The sequence below is a fragment of the Trichechus manatus genome, unplaced genomic scaffold, assembly GCF_000243295.1.
Source record: "Trichechus manatus latirostris isolate Lorelei unplaced genomic scaffold, TriManLat1.0 scaffold00163, whole genome shotgun sequence".
Classification (NCBI taxonomy): domain Eukaryota; kingdom Metazoa; phylum Chordata; class Mammalia; order Sirenia; family Trichechidae; genus Trichechus; species Trichechus manatus.
This window is the reverse complement of record NW_004444099.1, coordinates 3903218-3921058: the sequence shown is the minus strand read 5'-3', so window position 1 is coordinate 3921058 and position 17841 is coordinate 3903218. Positions and strand designations below refer to the sequence as shown.

The following is a 17841-nucleotide window of genomic DNA, read 5'->3' as shown; positions in this document are numbered from 1 at the left end:
CAGCATTTTGACTTTTGTAAATTCCCTAAGCCTAGTCCATTCTGTCTTTTGGAGCAATGATTTTACAGCTTCTAGATTCTCAAGGCACTTTTGTTTCACTCCACTTGATCTGGTTTAAGCATTGCCTTTTACTCTGAGTTAAAATGAGAATCTTTTAGTTACAGGACTATAATTTGGAACCTTGGTCATAGCACAAGGAGGAGAAGAATGAGTACCTGGATTGTCTCCAGTGTTTTGGTCAGGGAGATTGTCATGATGGGGTGTAGCAGTTTTCAGGCCATATGGCCACAGGCAGTTTTCACACTAACCTTCAAGACTAAGTTCAATAGTCATAGTCAATCTCCTTTTGGCTAAATATCCTAATAATGACAGATAATTCCTTTCGGACTCATATTTAAGTGACCAACCAAATATTTTTTAGCACCATTACCTTCTGAATTTGCATAGTAGTATCTTAAACTGTAAAGCCATATTCTTTTTCAATCTATTTCCTCATGTATTTAACATTAAGCGTTAATCACTTGAAAGTCCAAGATATCTTAATTGTTATTAAAAATCTGTGATGACTTATATTAATACTTAGCTCCATGAGCCTGAGCTCACTGAATAAATTTTAGCTTTACAGAATACTGCTAGAATTGCTTAAAAACCTAACGAACTACATAGATTTTGGAGATGAAAAAACAATATCAGCAAAGTAACTGGAAATAAAAGTATAGTAGGACCCTATGGGAAAAATCTGTAAGGAGAGGATTCCCAGTGATTTTAGTTCTACAATTTAGTTTATTTTTCAATCCCTAGGAACAAAGTCAATGAATATATTTCTGGGCCCACCCTCTACTCCTTTCCCATAATGCCATTGGAACCTCTCTTATTAAGATCACCAATGCCATCTTCTCTATAGACTTTTCAGTACTCATCCCATTGGGCCTCTCTGAAGCATCTGACATTACTGACCACACTGCAAGAAATATTCCACTTGCTAGGTTTCTGCTAAGTCTAGTCTTGTACATTGTCCTGACTTTCCTCCTACTTTGCTTATTGTTCTCTCTCAGGCTCATCTTCTTCCTTTTTTTTTAGATGTGGTTTTCTTAAGGTTCTGCCTTTGATCCTTTTATTTTTTCTTGCTCTTCAACAATCTTATTCTACGTTTATGGTTCCAAACATCACCTCTATATGAATGGTTACCATATCTAGCTCTGATATCTCAAATTTCTTGTAAATGTTGTTCTCTAAAAGTCTCAGCCTAGAGGTTCAGGTAGTATCTCAAATAATATACTTTAGATATAGTCATTTCTTTTCACAAGTGATTCCTCTATTTTATTTCCATGTTTTCCTTGAAGAATGACTACCCTCCCAGGAATCAGGCTTAAGACTTCTAATTCATCCCCTTTCCCCTTCATCAACATCACCATCTAATTTGTTTTTAATTTCTGGTCAATTTATATAGTGCATTTACAATTTTGTTCCATTTTATCAATTTTTACTTCCATGTCCTCTATTCAGATCCTGGCTTTTGCATGTAATATTCAACATTCTCTTAACTGGCCCTACCTTTCCATGTTTTCATTCAGTTTATACACAGTTTCCAGACTGGCAACACAGTTGTGATAATGTCTCTTTCCTACTAAAAACCTGTAATGCGTTTCCATCCTCTGCTAAACCAAATCTATTCCTTGGTGTGGTAGTAAAGGCTACTACCCAATTTTCAATTGTGAATCCCATCTCTCCTTCTTGCAGTCTATGTCCACCCAATAGCTTTCAAATAGGGCATTACTGCTCTCCTAGGAGGCACCTGGAAATTAGTGGAGCCATTTTAGGTTATCACAAAGACTGTGCTTGGGAAGTCAGCGGGTGTGTATTTAGTGCCCTAGATTCTGGGTTTTATGGCATTTACAGCCTCAGCCTTGTGAGTGCCCCTACATAACAAAGAATTGTTCTCTCCAAAATGCTAGGAGTTCACCTGTTAAGAAACAATGGGGCTTAGACAAACTCAATTACTCACTCTTTTCAATTTATGTTATATACTTTTCCATCTCCTCTGCCTAGAATGCCCTTTTCATATATCCCCAAGTGTCCAAATCTTGCTCATCCTTTAAGGTCTAAGACAAATGTTACTTTTCTGGGAGCCCTCCCTGAGTCCCCTAACTGACATGAATCTCTCCTTAACTCCCATAACATTTCAGCCTATGCTTTGATAACACCATTTCATTTCTACCTGGATAATACAGTTTCCCTACGTAACATAAAATCAATGTAAACAGAGTTCCATTGTTGTTTCCCTCTGTGCCTAGAACACTGTCCAGGCAAGCACAGATCCTTCACGCTAACATGTTTAATAATACAGCACACTTCATGAGTATAAACAAAGGCTCTATCACAGACTCTCTAGTCTGTGTTCAATTCTGAAACTCTTGCCTCAGCCTGCATGTTAAATTGTGCTTTGTCCTGGCTACTTACTTTCAAGTCATTATCTAATTTTTGACCCCACTTCCCTAAGAGAATTTGATGGCTGTAAGTTCTCTTCTATAATTTTGGTTTCTTATTCTAGGATACACCACCTGAGATTTTCGTAGCTAAAGCTCTTTGTAGTTGAACCTAGATCTTAGGACTTTTATTCCTTAGAGCGGCTCCAGTGGGTACCCCCTGCAATCCCTACTCCTGCCTCTGGCTCACCCTAGCTTCATGGATGCTCCCAGTAAGTGATCAATAAATATTTAATAAATGAAAATATCTTTGGAGTGAGTGGAAGCAAGTGGCTGTGTAATTGGAACAAGATATAGAGCAATGATAACTACAAAGACACAGAGACCAATGTCTAGGCTTGGAAAGCAACTGTGTTCATAGCCCCACAGAAGCTCTTTCTCTCTACATAAGTATCATAGAGTCACAGGGAAAGGACTTCTAGTTTGAAATTATCTTAGTCAGTCTTGAGGATCAATCATTAAATCATGATTATCTTTTTGAAAGCCTTATTTTAGCCTTTTTGCAGTGTTACATAGCTCTGTGTTTCCAAAATCTTATTTTATGCCATTCTCTGAAGAGAAAATAAATAAATTAGGCATAATTGTAGAAGGCCGTCAAGACGCTCATCGGTACACCCTGGGATTCTTAAAGAATATGGTTATTTCAGATTGATTATTTCAGTCCTATGTTGTTTAGTTACAAACAAAACATCCATCGTCATTTACAGAAGATGAAAGAAAACATACTTGCTTCCCCAGAGCATGATACTTAGAAAATTAAGTGCTTTCAATTCACAAATATGACAGCTCCTTGATCACACACACACAAAAAATACAAATCAGGATATGTTTTTCCATTTGAAAAAGATATCCCAATGCCCTCACTGAAGCGTGGATTAAATACAGCAACACATCTTAACCTAATCAGAACAAGTTGCTGTTGTAACAAAATAATCCTGTCCATACAGAGGGAAATAACGCCAGTAACTTCACATGACTTGTACTTCAGCAGACAAAGTGTCATATTCGGACCCTTTATCACTTTGGTTGGAAATTAGGAGTCTCTACACTTTCCAGAGAGCAAAGAATGAGGTCTAGGGCTGGCTTTCATCCTCTTTCCCACCCCGGTAATCCCAAAGAGAATCGTTCAGGCATAGTCATTCATTCAACAAATATGCATTGAGTGACCATTACGTACCTGACATTATTCTTAGGATACATCAGTGGACCAACTATTCCTACTTTCACAGAACTTACAATTTCCATGTTTAAATATGAATACAGGTGATCTCCAGTGCACATTCTCCTCCAGTAATTCTTTTTTCTTTTTATATTTCGTTTATATTTCATAATTATGTTATGTTTGGGGTAACCTTCATTTTCCTCCCTACTCTTCAACATACCCAACATATAACACTTTTAGAAAGTAATTATAATTTCCAAATAAGAATTTATGAAAATATGCTCTTTTTAGGTGTAAGCAAATCACTGAAAGTAAATTAGGTACCTTTGGAAGCTGATTTAGTTCTTTCAAGTCATTGGATACCATTTGATGAGAAGGACAGACAAAAGAAGATACAACAAAGCTGTACTGGACATTATTGATTAAAACTACGTAGTGATTAGAAAACTGAACTTGATTTTTGAAAATCTAAGTCATTTTGAGAGTCTTCTTAACTGAGTGTGTGTTTGCCACAGAAAAATATACACCTAGATTTTCATTAAGGATCCCTGTTGGCACTACAATTAAGTGCTCGGCTTCTAATGGAAAGGTTGAAGGTTCAAACCCATCCAGTAGCTCCACAAAAGAAAAGACCCTGAGATCTGTTCCCATAAAGATTACTGCATAGAAAAACCTATGGGGCAGTTCTACTCTGTCATATTGGGTCTTTATAAGTCAAAAGGGCCCTGGTGGTGCAGTGGTTAAGCGCTTGGCTGCTAACCAAAATGTCGGCAGTCTGAATCCAATAAGCACTCCTTGGAAACCCTATGGAGTGGTTCTATTCTGTCCTATAGGGTCACTATGAGTCGGAATCAACTTGACGGCAAAGGGTTATGAGTCAAAAACTAACTCAACAGCACCTAACAACAACAACATATTTTCATCATGCTTTTCATATCTTGTAGAATCCTATTTACAGATAGAACTTTTCAGACCATCTAATCTCTCCACCTCCAATAATTAAATGCTCTCTTCAGCATTTTGACAGGACTCAGGTCCCATTTTGTCTTTTGTTTAAACACTCCTAGTGATGAGGTAATAGTCACTAGGGCTTAAGGCAACTCTAATTCTGCCAACTCTTAAACTGCAGGGCCCAGTCACAAGTACAGCATTCTAGACATGAACACCCCTGTGCCAAGTATATTGAGAATTCTCCCCTACATCACCAGCTAAGCATTGCAATAATGTTAAAGCTGTAAGATGGTCCCCATGTTATGCCACTGAATTATATATCGAGTTACCTCAGCCAATACTTTCAATTTTCTGGATGTTTCAGTTCACAAATATTTTAAAAAGAAGGCAGGTAACGGAGACATTGGAGAATTTTAATTCTGCCAAGATATAAAAATACGAAAATCTATCATCCACTTCCATTATTTCCTAAATAGAATATTTTGATTAATATGAAAAAAGTAGCAAGTACATAAATGCAGAATAAAAAGTCAAATTTTACTTCATGAAAAAAGCCAACTAGCCTGACATAATTTCACTATTGACCATGAACATGCTTCCACGGACCAGTGTTTGGAATTCATTGAACAAAACAACAATTATCCTTCTCCACTCCAGATGCCCCAAATGCTTTTGATAAGCAGAGTTTTTCTTATCCTCTTGTACAATAGATTTTATTTAACCTCAAGTTCTAACTTTATACTTATCCTTACTAAATTTCAGCTTATGAGTTTTCAAACATTAGCCCAAATTATCAACATATTTTAGAATTTTGATTGTTTCTCAGTTTTCTGCCATACACAAATATAATATGTTTACTTTGAAAATATCCTTTCAAGTCACTTGTTAAAGTGGAACAGGATAAATCCCTGTAAAGAGTTTTATGCTTCCACCAGTATAACTATTCAAATAGCTACAGTACTCCAGCAATGCTATCGTCTAGATCACATCTGTTTCCCTTATACAAAAGGTAGACCCATTAGAGGATTTCAGGGTTGAGTATTAAATGGCTTCTAGGCCAACTTCTCATCCAAGGCTTGTGCCCTCCAAGGTTAGTCAAGTGGTCATCTGTCTTGTGTTTACATGTCTGTGGGTTGAGAAACTCCAAATCCCTCATCCCCACCAAGGCCCAGCTCCTCTCAGACTAGCTCTGTTAGCAAACACTTCTCTAGCTTCTGCTCATGGGCTGTAGTTCCGTCCCTCAGGGCCCTTGAGAACAAGTCTTTCACTTAGCCCTTTAAAGAACTGATGACAGTGATCATGTTTCTCCAAGTCTTACCTTTTCCAGGCTAAAAATTCCCTGTTGCTTTTATGAGTTTTTCATATGACAGATTTCAAGTCATATCACTATTTCAGACATCCCCTGCTAACTATGATCCAAGTGACTTTTTTTTTTTTAAGTGTGACACCTGCAATCAAGAAAAGCATTCCAGTTCTAGTTCTTAGACACAGTAAGGAATAAGATGAGTTAATCCACTGAAACCTAGGAGAATTCAATCATATTTAACAAATAGAATTGAGTCCACTCTATCAGCTTCTTATCCAGTGGTTTCTTAACCTGACTCATTCCAGAATCGCTCTAGCAATTTTTTTTAAATTGGTTGGGGTTTGTTTAGATATTAGTAAAACACCTATTTGTGGTTCAATTAAGAGTCTTTAAAAAATAAAATAAAAAAGTGAAAGTTCTGACCTCTGTTCTTTATCTCCCACTCTCACATCATGGAAGTAATCACTATTAAAACTCTCATGAGGAACTTTTTAGAAATTTTACATGGATATGTAATCATATCACTAAATCTATGTCCTTTTTCACATAAATGGGATTATATACATTTGAAATTTCCCTTTTTCACTTATCTTGGATATCTTCCATACTAAAACATGTATTTATTGTTAGTTGCCGTCCAGTCGGCTGACTCTTGGAGACTTCATGTACAACGGAACAAAACATTACCCGGTCCTGCACCATCTTCACTATCATTGGCATGCTTGAGTCCATTGTTGCAGCAACTGTGTATTTTGAATGCCTTCCAACCTAGGGAGCTCATCTTCCACCACTGTATAAGACAATATCCTGTCATGATCCAGGTCTTTCACTGGCTAATTTTCAAAACTCTTTCTTCCTATTGTGTCTTAGTCTGGAAACTCTTCTAAAATCTGTTCACCATGGGTGACACTGCTGGTATTTGAAAGACTGGTAGTATAGCTTCCAGCAGCCCAGCAGTACACAATCACCATAGTATGACAAACTGACAAACAGGTGATGGAAAACTTATAGAGTCAATTTATTTCTTTAAACAGCTTCTTAACAGCCTTTGCTGAAAGACATTTACGCTGGTTCTAGCATTTGCTGTTACAGATAATGTCACATAAAAACCTTGCTCATTGACCTTTGTGCACATGCACAGGTATATCTGTACCATAAATTCCTGGAAGTGGAATATGTGTATTGAAAGTTATGTGCATGCTTTCTTTCAATAGAAGTTGTCAAAGTGGAACTTAAACACACACATTCATGCATGCTCACACACACAACTGGGCTGCATTCCAGACGTACTAATTTCGAATTTCAGGGTGTAGAGCCTAAGCATATAATATAAAGTTTCAAGAATCATTTTGAAGTAGGGAAGAGGTTGAGAGTAACTGTATTATTTGATGAAAACTTGTTACATCACATTAGTTTTTCGGGCAGCTATACTAGAATGTTGACTCACACTGAGATTACTAGCAATGAATATCTCTCAGCCTTTGCTGTGATTTTTTGCCATGCAGTTGGCTCCAACTCATGGAAACCTTTTGTATAACATAACAAAGCATTGCCCAGGTCTCTGCCATCTTCTTGATCATTGATATGTTTGAGTTTGTTGTTGCAGCTATTGTGTCAATCATCTCAATGAGGGTTTCCCTCATTTTTGTTGGCCCTCTACTCTACCAGGAGCCCTAGTGGCTCAGCGGTTAAGAGCTCAGCTGTTAACCAAAAGGTCAGCAGTTCGAACCCACCAGCCATTCCTTGGAAACCCTATGGGGCAGTTCCATTCTGTCCTATAGGGTCGCTATGAGTCGGACTCAATCCAATGGCAAGGGGTTTGGTTGTTCTGTTTTTTCTACTTTACCAAACATGATATCGTTTTCCAGTGACTGGCCTTTCCTGATGATGTATCCAAAGCAAGCAAGTCAAAGTCTAGCCATTCTCACTTCTAAGGAACATCTTGTATTTCTTCTAAGATTGATTTGTTTGTTATTTTGGCAGTACATGGTCTATTCAATATTCTTAGCCAACATCACAGTTTGAGTCTAGCATTTAGGAGGGTATATTATTGCTAACACATATTTCTTCCATCCCCTACTTTTAGTTTTATGGTGTCTGCAACAGTTAAGGTTAAGTTTATGTGTCAGCTTGGCTAGGCCATGGTGTCCAGTTGTTTGATCAAACACTAGTTGTTGTTACAAAGCAATTACATGTGATTAAGTCAATTGGCTTTAAGTAAAGCAGATTATCTTCCATAATCCAGGCAGGCCTCAATCAATCAGTTAAAGGCCTTTTAGGTTACATTCTGCCTCCAGGCTATAAATAAACATTTTGTCAGAATTCGCTCACACTTCACTCTTCCCATCTTCTGACCAGCAGATTATGGGACACAAGGCTGCAGGAATCTCTAGCCTGTCGTCTCACCTACAGATTTTGGATTTGCCAGCCCCCACAACCGCATGAGCCAATAAAATAAATAAATCTCTCTTGCTCTCTCTGTATGTATAATTAACCAAAGGCCTTGTGTGTGTGTCTATCTATACATTGTATATATGTGTGTGTCCACATGTGCACACACACACATATTCTGGTTCTACTTCTCTAGAGAATCCTAAAATAGTGCCCAATATATATATGGTTTATATTTATACCTTGTATATTTCATCTGTCTAATTAGATTTAGTCCATATTCTAGAATATCCAGATTTTTGGGACCCGATTCTTTCAGCTCTTGTATGTATTTTTATATTTTCTTTTTTTAGTTTTATTTATTTTGTTGTTGTTGAGGATATACACAGCAAAACATACACCAACTCAACAGTTTCTACATGTACCATTTAGTGACACTGATTACATTCTTCAAGTTGTACAACAATTCTCACTCTCCTTTTCTGAGTCGTTCCTTCACCATTAACATAAATTCATTGCCCTCTAAGTTTCTTATCTAATCTTCGAGTTTCTATTATCAATTTGATCCCATATAGATAGTTCTTAAAAGAGCATAATGCTCAAGGCAGACATTTTTTACTAGTTAAACTAAACTATTGTTTGGTTTTAAGAAGACTTCAGGGGAGATTTTTGGTTTAATGTTTAAAAATTATCTCAAGGCCATAGTTACAGGGGCTCATTCAATCTTCATGGTGCCAAGAAGTCTGGAGTCCATGTGAATTTGAAATTCTGTTCTGCATTTCCCCCCTTTTGATCAGGATTCTTCTATGGAATCTTTGATCAAAATGTTCAGTAATGGTAGCTGGGCACCATCCAGTTCTTCTGGTCTCATGGCTAAGGAGGTAGTTGTTCATGGAGGCAATCAGCCACACATTCCATATCCTCCTCCTATTCCTGATTCCTTTTTTCTTTGTTGCTTCAGGTGAATAGAGACAAATTTTTGTGCCTTGGATGGTCACTTGCAAGCATTTAAGACCCCAGGCACTATGCAACAAAGCAGGAGGTAGAACAGAAGTATTAAACATGCTATTAGGCCAATTAATTGGGATGTGCCATGACCCTAAACCTCCAATCAAGGAACCAAATCCCATGAGGTTTTTGGTTGTACATAAGCAGCCTCAGCAGCTACTCTTTTTTGTTGCTGTTGTCCTTGTTGTAAATATATCTACCACACAACTTTTGCCAATTCAACTTTTAACAGATGTACAACTTACTGACAGCAATTACAACAATCGGCTGTGCAACCCTACCTTTAATCACTGTGATATTTTTATCACCATTAACCTCCCTTTTCTCCTTCCCCCCAGCCCTTGGTAACCACTAATAAACTTTGTTCTCTATTCATTTGCCTTTTCTTTTCTTTTTATATAAGTGAGGTTATACAATATTTGTCTTTTTGTGATTAGCTTATTTCACTCAGCATAATGTCTTTCAGCTCCAACTGTATTGTGGCATGTATCAAGATTTAGTTTCTTCTACCGGCTGAGTAGTATTCTATTTGTATGTATGTACCACATTTTGTTTATCTATTCTTCTGTCTATGGACCTTTAGGTTCTTACTTTTAACTGCAAAATTTGAAAATAATTATTCTATGCTTTATCCAAATCACTAGTAAATTATTGAAATGGACTAGGCCAAGAGTAGATCAATTTAACCTACTAGTAGAGGTCTCACCCTTGGTTAGCATCTATTCCTTAATCAATCATTTTAAGGATATTTTTTCATCAGTTACAATTCAAATTAAGTATACTATCATATTTTCTGTTTATATTATCAAAAAGAAGACATGCCACGATAAGAAGTGTATCATAAAAGATGTTACCAGAAACCTGACTGCCTTCTATGTATCTAGAATAATTAATCATTCTAGAAACCCTATCGCTCATTTATATAATGAACAAATGTTTATTGAACATCCAATATATGCTGTATTTTTGCTAAGTACAGGGAATATAAGTAGTGATTATGAAGGAACAAACCATTGTCTTCGTGAGCTTTATTTTTAGTGTGGAATGTATACATTAAAAAATAAATAAATTAATATAAATTAATTAAATAAATTAAATAAAATTAATATAATTAATATAAAAATATAATTAATTTCAAATTTTATATAAGCTCTAAAACAAATAAATATGTTTCCATAATACAGCGTAACTGGGAGAGCAGTGAGATTTAAGGGATTGACCTCTGAGGAGATGATGTCTGAACTGAGATCTCATAAATTGAACATAAAAGAAGCTGTTTATATGACCACGTGGAAAAAGAGCAGTGGGAAATTAATAAAGCACAAAGTCCCTCAGGTGTGACTGGGTTTATTGTGTTCTAGAAAAAGAAAGGCCGATATTCAGAGATCTAATGAGTGAAAGGGAAAATAATATAGAGTAGGTTTGAAAGTAATACAGTCAGAAGATCACACAGGTCTGCTTAAGCTATAAAAAGGAGTTAGCTTTTCACTGTAAAAATCTCCCTTAGCTTTCCTTAAGCAATAATTTTGATAAAACATATTTTCAAATTTACTTTGACTATTGTATGGTGGGTAGATTAGAAGGTTATGAGTATAAGCATGGAAACCATATAGGATGATATTTTGTAGTGCAAGATAGAGATGATGATGATACATAGGCTAAGATGTTGACAGACAAGATGGAGAGAAGGTATAAATTCAAGATAGATTTTTTTCTGTGTGAAATTGATAGAATTTGTTAAAGGATTAGATAGGGAATTGTCTGTTTGGTTCTTTACTATTTTACCCCCAGATACACAAAACAATGCCTAGCACATAGTAGATATTCATTACATATTTACTGAATGAATCGAGGAAAATCCCCAGGTTTTTAGCTAGAGCAACTACATAAATGCCTGTGCCTTTAACTAAAATTTCAAAGACTGAAGAAGAAGCAGAAGGAGGCAAGAATGGAGGAATCACAGGTGCCATTTTGGCTATATTAAGTTTTAGATGTCTCTGAGAAATCAGAGTGGCTAAGTATTAGGAAGTTATTTATCCATTTTAGTTCTTATGTCTTGTAAGATAAGGTGATTAAGATTGTGTTATGTGTATCCTGACTGATTGCTTCAAGACTACTAGTCATCTAGAAATAATTCCCTAAAAATGTTTTGCACCTAGGATTTTAAGAAATTCTGAATTACTGGTAAGAGGGAAGGATTTCTTGATTTTTTTCAAACCCATGAACTCCTTTGATAAAAAGAAATAAAAGCACTCTTTTCAAATCATTTGACATTTCAAAATAAATAATGATGAAAAATAAACCAAATCATTTGGACAAAGTTATACTTCGATTTCAAACTATCTCTTTCCCTTGGCAGACCCCAATACGGCCCTTTAGGGAATGCCACACTTTCCCTTTACTGACAGTCCTTTTTGAGAATCCGTAATACTGTATGAACGGGATGCATTGTGCATTCACGCAAATGAGGAAAGTTATCTTTGATAAGGACATGAAACACAAACTCTTATTCATAATAACCCTCATACTTAGTGAAAAGTAGCTCAGTGATCAGTTTTTAAAATAAAACGTGTGTGTGGTTTTTTTTTGAACCTAAGTTATAATTTAATACTATGGAATCGTATTTGAAAGCATCCTGGCAAAATATATCACATAATTTATTATCTTGTATCAGAAAATAACTCTTACCAAGTACTCCAAAGCAAAACAATTTATCAAAAGAAATTGATTTTATCATTTCAAGTAGTAAAATCGGGCTTCAAGGTTTTCCACGATGCTTTTATTGAGGTTTCATCAGCATTTGGTTTTACTCCCTAAAACAATTACTGGTTCACAAGCAAATACCTATGAAATATTTGGATTTTCTAGTCCTTGGTTTGCTTATTCATAGAATAAGAGGACTTGGCTCTCAGATCCTTTAGAGCTACAATATTTTAGGATTTGTAATACAGACCAGATTTTTTTTTTTTCCTTAGTGGTCTTGTAAAACAATCTCCCTTTCCCCCTTTCCTTGTCTTGAGTGGGAAGGAATGAACAAGATCAGTTGATGTATTAAGGCCACTTAATTATCATGATTCAGTGTGTCCATTTTCAAAGATCCTTGAAATTTTTCTTAAAGAAGATTAATTGAAACTAACATCAAATCTCTCAGAATTAACTAAAAGAAGGAACCGGAAACAGGTGTTTAGTGAAAAATAAACTGTGACCTTAGGACACTTCAGTCCTCTGTTTTTTAAAATAAATTATCTTAATATATTTCTAATGTATAAAAGTATGCAGCAACATATATATATTATATATAAATCATTTCTATACAATAACTAATAACATAAACAGTAATAGTAACATAATAAAATAATATATAAATTTATATAGATAATTTGCATAAATATTTTAATGAAAGGGAGGATATTAACTTAGTTTTCTTACCTGTGGACACAAGGTTTCTAGGTGACTGGCTGCAGTTTTGACAATTTTAATTCCATCTTCATTTGTTGACATGGAACAAGCAAGATTTGCCACCTGAAATTCAATCCAAAATAATGGAAATTATTTCATATAATCGAGAAAATGCAAAAACACTTGTTAGCTTAGGCAAGTAAAAGCATGTACAGGTTCATTAAAAATCTCAGTGACAAGCATTCTCATAAATGTCACTGGTATCTATTTTATGGAATTATTCAAAGAATCTAGTAAAAAAAATACCAACGAAATGCCCTAGAGAAAGAATTGTTTAAAACAAAAGGGAAACCTGATGAATGAATCAGTAAACCCTACAGTTTCTTGGTATTAACATCTAGTCCATAATAAGAAGACAACTGTAAGAGTTTCCTGTGGGATTAAAAAAAAAAAAAAATGTTTATCTATGGATTGAATGCTAATAAGTTCTTGGAATCTCACGATTGTGGTTTAAGTCTGTAATTGTTTTATTATTTCCCAGAGGTCGCATGACTGTATCTTTATTCATGTTTTATTCAGTGTCAAATCTACTACAAAGCTGGACAAATACAATTATATTTTTCTTCCTGTTCTTGATGTTCAACTACAACTTCCTGGACACTGTTCGACATTGCAGCAGTTGGTTTGATTCAAGTGTCAGTGATACCTAAATTCCTTTATATATTATTGCTTTTGGGGCTCACATTCTCTTCCAGAAAGTGCACAGCACTCTTTTAAATAATTACCTTGATCTCCAGTATTTACAAATACATTATTTATACACGAAAGAGCCATGAAGAAGAGCTTAGAATTATTTTCCCTTCCTCTGACCCCACTCTTATTCAACATTCCTCTTGCTAACATGATGACTGACTGTGTACCAAGGCAATATTTTCTCTGATACGTGATACTTTATTGTTAGATTTTCTAACAAGATTTTTTCCAGTGTTTCCAATGCTTCTGTTAATTATTATATACTTTAACACATCTCAGTTTTTACAGTTCAAACTGAAAATATAAAAATTGCTGAGAAACTGCCCATTAGCCACATGTAATGAAAATGAACAAACATATCTTTGGATCACTATTTTAAGAGTACCATAAAATGTTATTTAAGTAGGTTTATAGTCTTTGGTTTTTAATAGTATCACTTTTAATATATCAGCAGTGAAGCAATTCCTTGGTTTGCATTTACATATAATGAAATAACAGTCATACATTATTTAACTTTAGAAGGGTATTGTTCACTTTATTAATGTACATGGAAATGGCTTACTTGAAAAGGTCTTTTGTTGGCTTGAAGGTCACAATACCTCAACTTTCATATCTGACACATAATTAGTGCATTTGTGAATTATTTGAAAAGGGCAGCAGTTTCTATGCCCCTCTCCTCCGCCCCGCAAACCCCACTCACAGAAAGTGAAACCAGCAGTCTAATTGCTTTAATACATCTTATATAAATTTACACTGCCCTTGCATAAAATATTTATCTGTACATGTGACCACTGTTGGCTCTGATTTAAAAAAATAAATAAAATTTTTGGTTCAATCCTTTCATCAAGTCAGAAGAATGCTAATTAAAGTTTAAAAATTACAGAAGAGTGCCATATGTAGACACTTTTTTGTTAAATCAACTTATTTTTTAATGTATCCTCTTTCTCTTTTCATTCCCTTCTAAAAATTTTTGTTCTGGACATTTAATGGCGGCCATATTTAATAGAAACTAATTCAGTGACTAACATAACATGGAAATCGTTCTAAACATGGAATCTGTTTATACTAGCAAACTTAATTTTTACAAAACTCTCAAATGCAAGCACAACAAAAATTTTTCTACTCAATTAATAATCATCTTAAGGCTCTGTCTCCATTTATGCAGTCCCTCTATGTGCCTGAACTTCTCATTACCAGAAGTGATCTATACCAGGTAAACTTCTCAGGTAATCAAGCACTATTTTCAGATTAAGGTCTGTTACATTTTAGTGATAATTTGTACAAACAAGGTTGAACTTATAACAGGTATTCTTTGACAAAACAGAGCAGTTAACTGACAGAAATAATTCTCTTTACATCTCTAGTTGGAGTGATTTGTGACATATTTTCCAAAGTCACATTAATGTGTGAACAAAAGCCCAATTTCTTCTAGAATTATTTTCTAAATTCTATGTGGTTCCTTAAGCAGTCAAATATGTTCCCAAGCACAGCATGAAGGCAATGCCCTACTGGTCAGGGAAAGCAGCATGCAAACATACCTTGTTGTTAAATATTTTGAGATATTTGGACATCTGACATTCTTTATCTAAGTTTGAGATATTTCAAAAGTCTGTGTAAAACTTCATTCTTCAGGAGATCGTTATGGGAGGTTTCTGCCCACTAACTAGAATGAGGGCATAGGGAGGTGTTATACCCAAACAGACCTGGGTTTGAATCTGACTCCCATAATTAATAAGCTTTCTGACCATAGGCAAGGTATTAGCTTCTCTGGGCGTGTTTTGTCAACTATAAAATGGGTATGATAATACCTAACCCTCTGGGTGCTTTGAGGATCAAATGAGGTAATATGCAGAGCGAGCATGATACCTGGTAGCCCTCACCATGTATGAATTTCCTCCCAGCTCACTGCTTTCTCTGCTATTCGGGGCGTGGTATGTGTAGGTGAACATTCACCTTCTCAGAGGTTTTGTATAATTAAGGCCTTTGGAACCAAAAGAGATTCAACAGATTGTGTAACCTTATAGCTACAAATTCAAATGCTTTCAGGGGCCATGCGGGGAATACAAATGTAGAGGCTAGATGTAACTCAGTGCTGGGGTGGGGTGGTGGGTCCCAAGGCAAATATGAGTTTGTATGCTCTCCCTAAAGGCATTAAAACAAAATGAAAGGAAAAACAACCACTGCCTTGGCCAAACCAACAGTCTGCTGGCTTACTTTAGTTCATAGGTGGCCAGTTTGTGACTGGACTCCAATCCTCTATTGTAGGTAGGAAAACAAAGTCCAAAAATGAGAAGACACATACTCCAACCAACCAATTACAGGGAGGAGACTATTAACCAGGGATGCATGTGTGCTTTCTATGTCACCCTGAATTAAAGAACTGACAGAGGTCCCTGCATTAAAATGATTGGCCAGACTTTTTATCGATATCATGCTATATCCTCAGCCAAGTCCAAGGGAAGTAGAGTCTAAATTATCCTAAATAAATGGATTCAAAGGCACTGAGGTAAATTCACATGTTTTTTTAAAAAGAAAAGGCCAGGATATACAATGTTCTTCATTTTTTACAAAAGATTAAGTTATATCCTTAAAATCCTTACTGATTCTGTATCTAATGATTAAACAAACAAACCAAAATAAACCCTACAAACAGGAACATGTTGCTGAGAGGGCTATGAACCTGCCATCAGTACCTCTCTCTTCAGCTTCTCCCCTTCTCAGCAGTTCTTCTCCCTTTATATGCCATATGTCCCACTGTAGCTTTAACCTTGGCTGATCCAAGGGCCCCATCTTCTTTGTTACCAAAAAAAAACCAAAACAAAAAAATTGTAGGCAAGAAAGCCTGGCCAGGTAATTCCTGAACTAATTCATGTTTTTATTATCCTGCTGATGTTTGTTCTCCTCTTCCTGGTTCCTATTTCAAGTTCTGTATCCCAGTTTTGTATCTTCCTGTCCTCCTTTCTATTTGCTAAACTGTGGTACTTCCCTTTCTGTTGGCATAAAACATGGTGCCCTTCACTCTCTACCCATGGTCTCCGGTGAGAAATTCCTTGTTCTGGAAGCTGGCCTTACAGGACCCTGCAGGCTTGGCTAGTTCTGTTCTTCACCTTCAAAAAGTTCAGAGAGATGGATACACTTAACTCAAAAGACTGACTCACTAATGATAGAAATCAGGGAAGCAAAAAAGAGATATTTGGGAGTTGAGAATGTTTTCAGTGACCCTTAAATCAATGTACTACGTTATAGGCTTAACCCCGCTTTTCATCATTACTTTGTTCTAATCTGGCAAAGAGATTGTTTTAAAAGCGATGAAAACCACATCATGCTATAGTTTAACATTCCAATATCAAGTTTTTCTGAAATCACAGGAGCACTAGTAGTCCTCTCAGTCATCTTAGACAACTGAAATGGTATCATTGCTAGCAATGACATCACTATTTGGACAGCTGTTTATCATGAATCATTCAGTCCGTCACTAAGAAGTTCTCACACAGGTACTTACCCGTAATATTATTTCTCAAGAACATGAAGTAAACTTTGATGTGGGGTGAGATTTCCATTTTCACACATCCCTTGTTTATAGATAGTTTACAAAGTCAATTGTAATATCACATCACTGTGTATCCTAGCTCTCAACGGGAGAGAAAGGTCACTGCTTCATGTTCATTTATTTTCCTGACTGGCAGATGGTCATGCAACTCTTGTGTAAACATTTCCAGAGACACAGAATTTACTGTTTTGCAGGGCAGCATATCCCCATTGCTGGATAGTCCAAAATTATAAAATTATGAAGTTCTTCCACATAATGAGGTGAAATCTTTCTCTCTACAACTTTCTCACAGTGGTCATAGAATACAGAATGTCAAGTATCTTTAATAACAGAAATAATGTTGACCCATAAAGAAAGTATATATCAGTAATCCTCAACTTCGGGGTAAGAGAGATGGTAAGACGAAGAGAAACATTAGTAAATAGCTGTTTAGAAGAAAAGTCCACGTCCCTTCCCCCAGAAGATTTTGATATGTTAAATATGTGTATGGGCAGGAATTGGCGGGGTGGAGTGGAGTGTATGGTATGTGTAGTTAGATTTTTAAAAGTTCCCCATATGATTTTGACATACTACTCCCCACATACACAACTCACAGATGTAACTCGGATCTTGGTTGATTTTCATTTGTTTGAATAGACACTCCTGCCTGAAGATTAGTGTAAAGGGGCTAAATCTACAAGAAGAACAACTTGCATATTTATGGGAGAGACTAGGAAGACATGAGAAAGTTTTCACAAACTAGAGACAAGAAATAATGACCTAAAATCCTACCTGAGAAAGTAGAGAAAAGTTTTAAAATTGGAATACTCAGGAAACAAGATCAAATGTAGGAGAA

The 17841-nt window shown here is 35.9% G+C and overlaps 1 protein-coding gene across 1 annotated transcript in view; it reads right to left on the bottom strand.

The window, feature by feature from the left end:
* Positions 1–17841, bottom strand: part of CTNNA3 (catenin alpha 3) — a 1802815-nt gene that overhangs the window by 726251 nt on the left and 1058723 nt on the right. The window contains exon 9 of the mRNA XM_004386410.1: positions 12734–12826. Coding sequence (XP_004386467.1) covers positions 12734–12826 — 93 coding nt within the window. The remainder of the gene's footprint in view (positions 1–12733; positions 12827–17841) is intronic.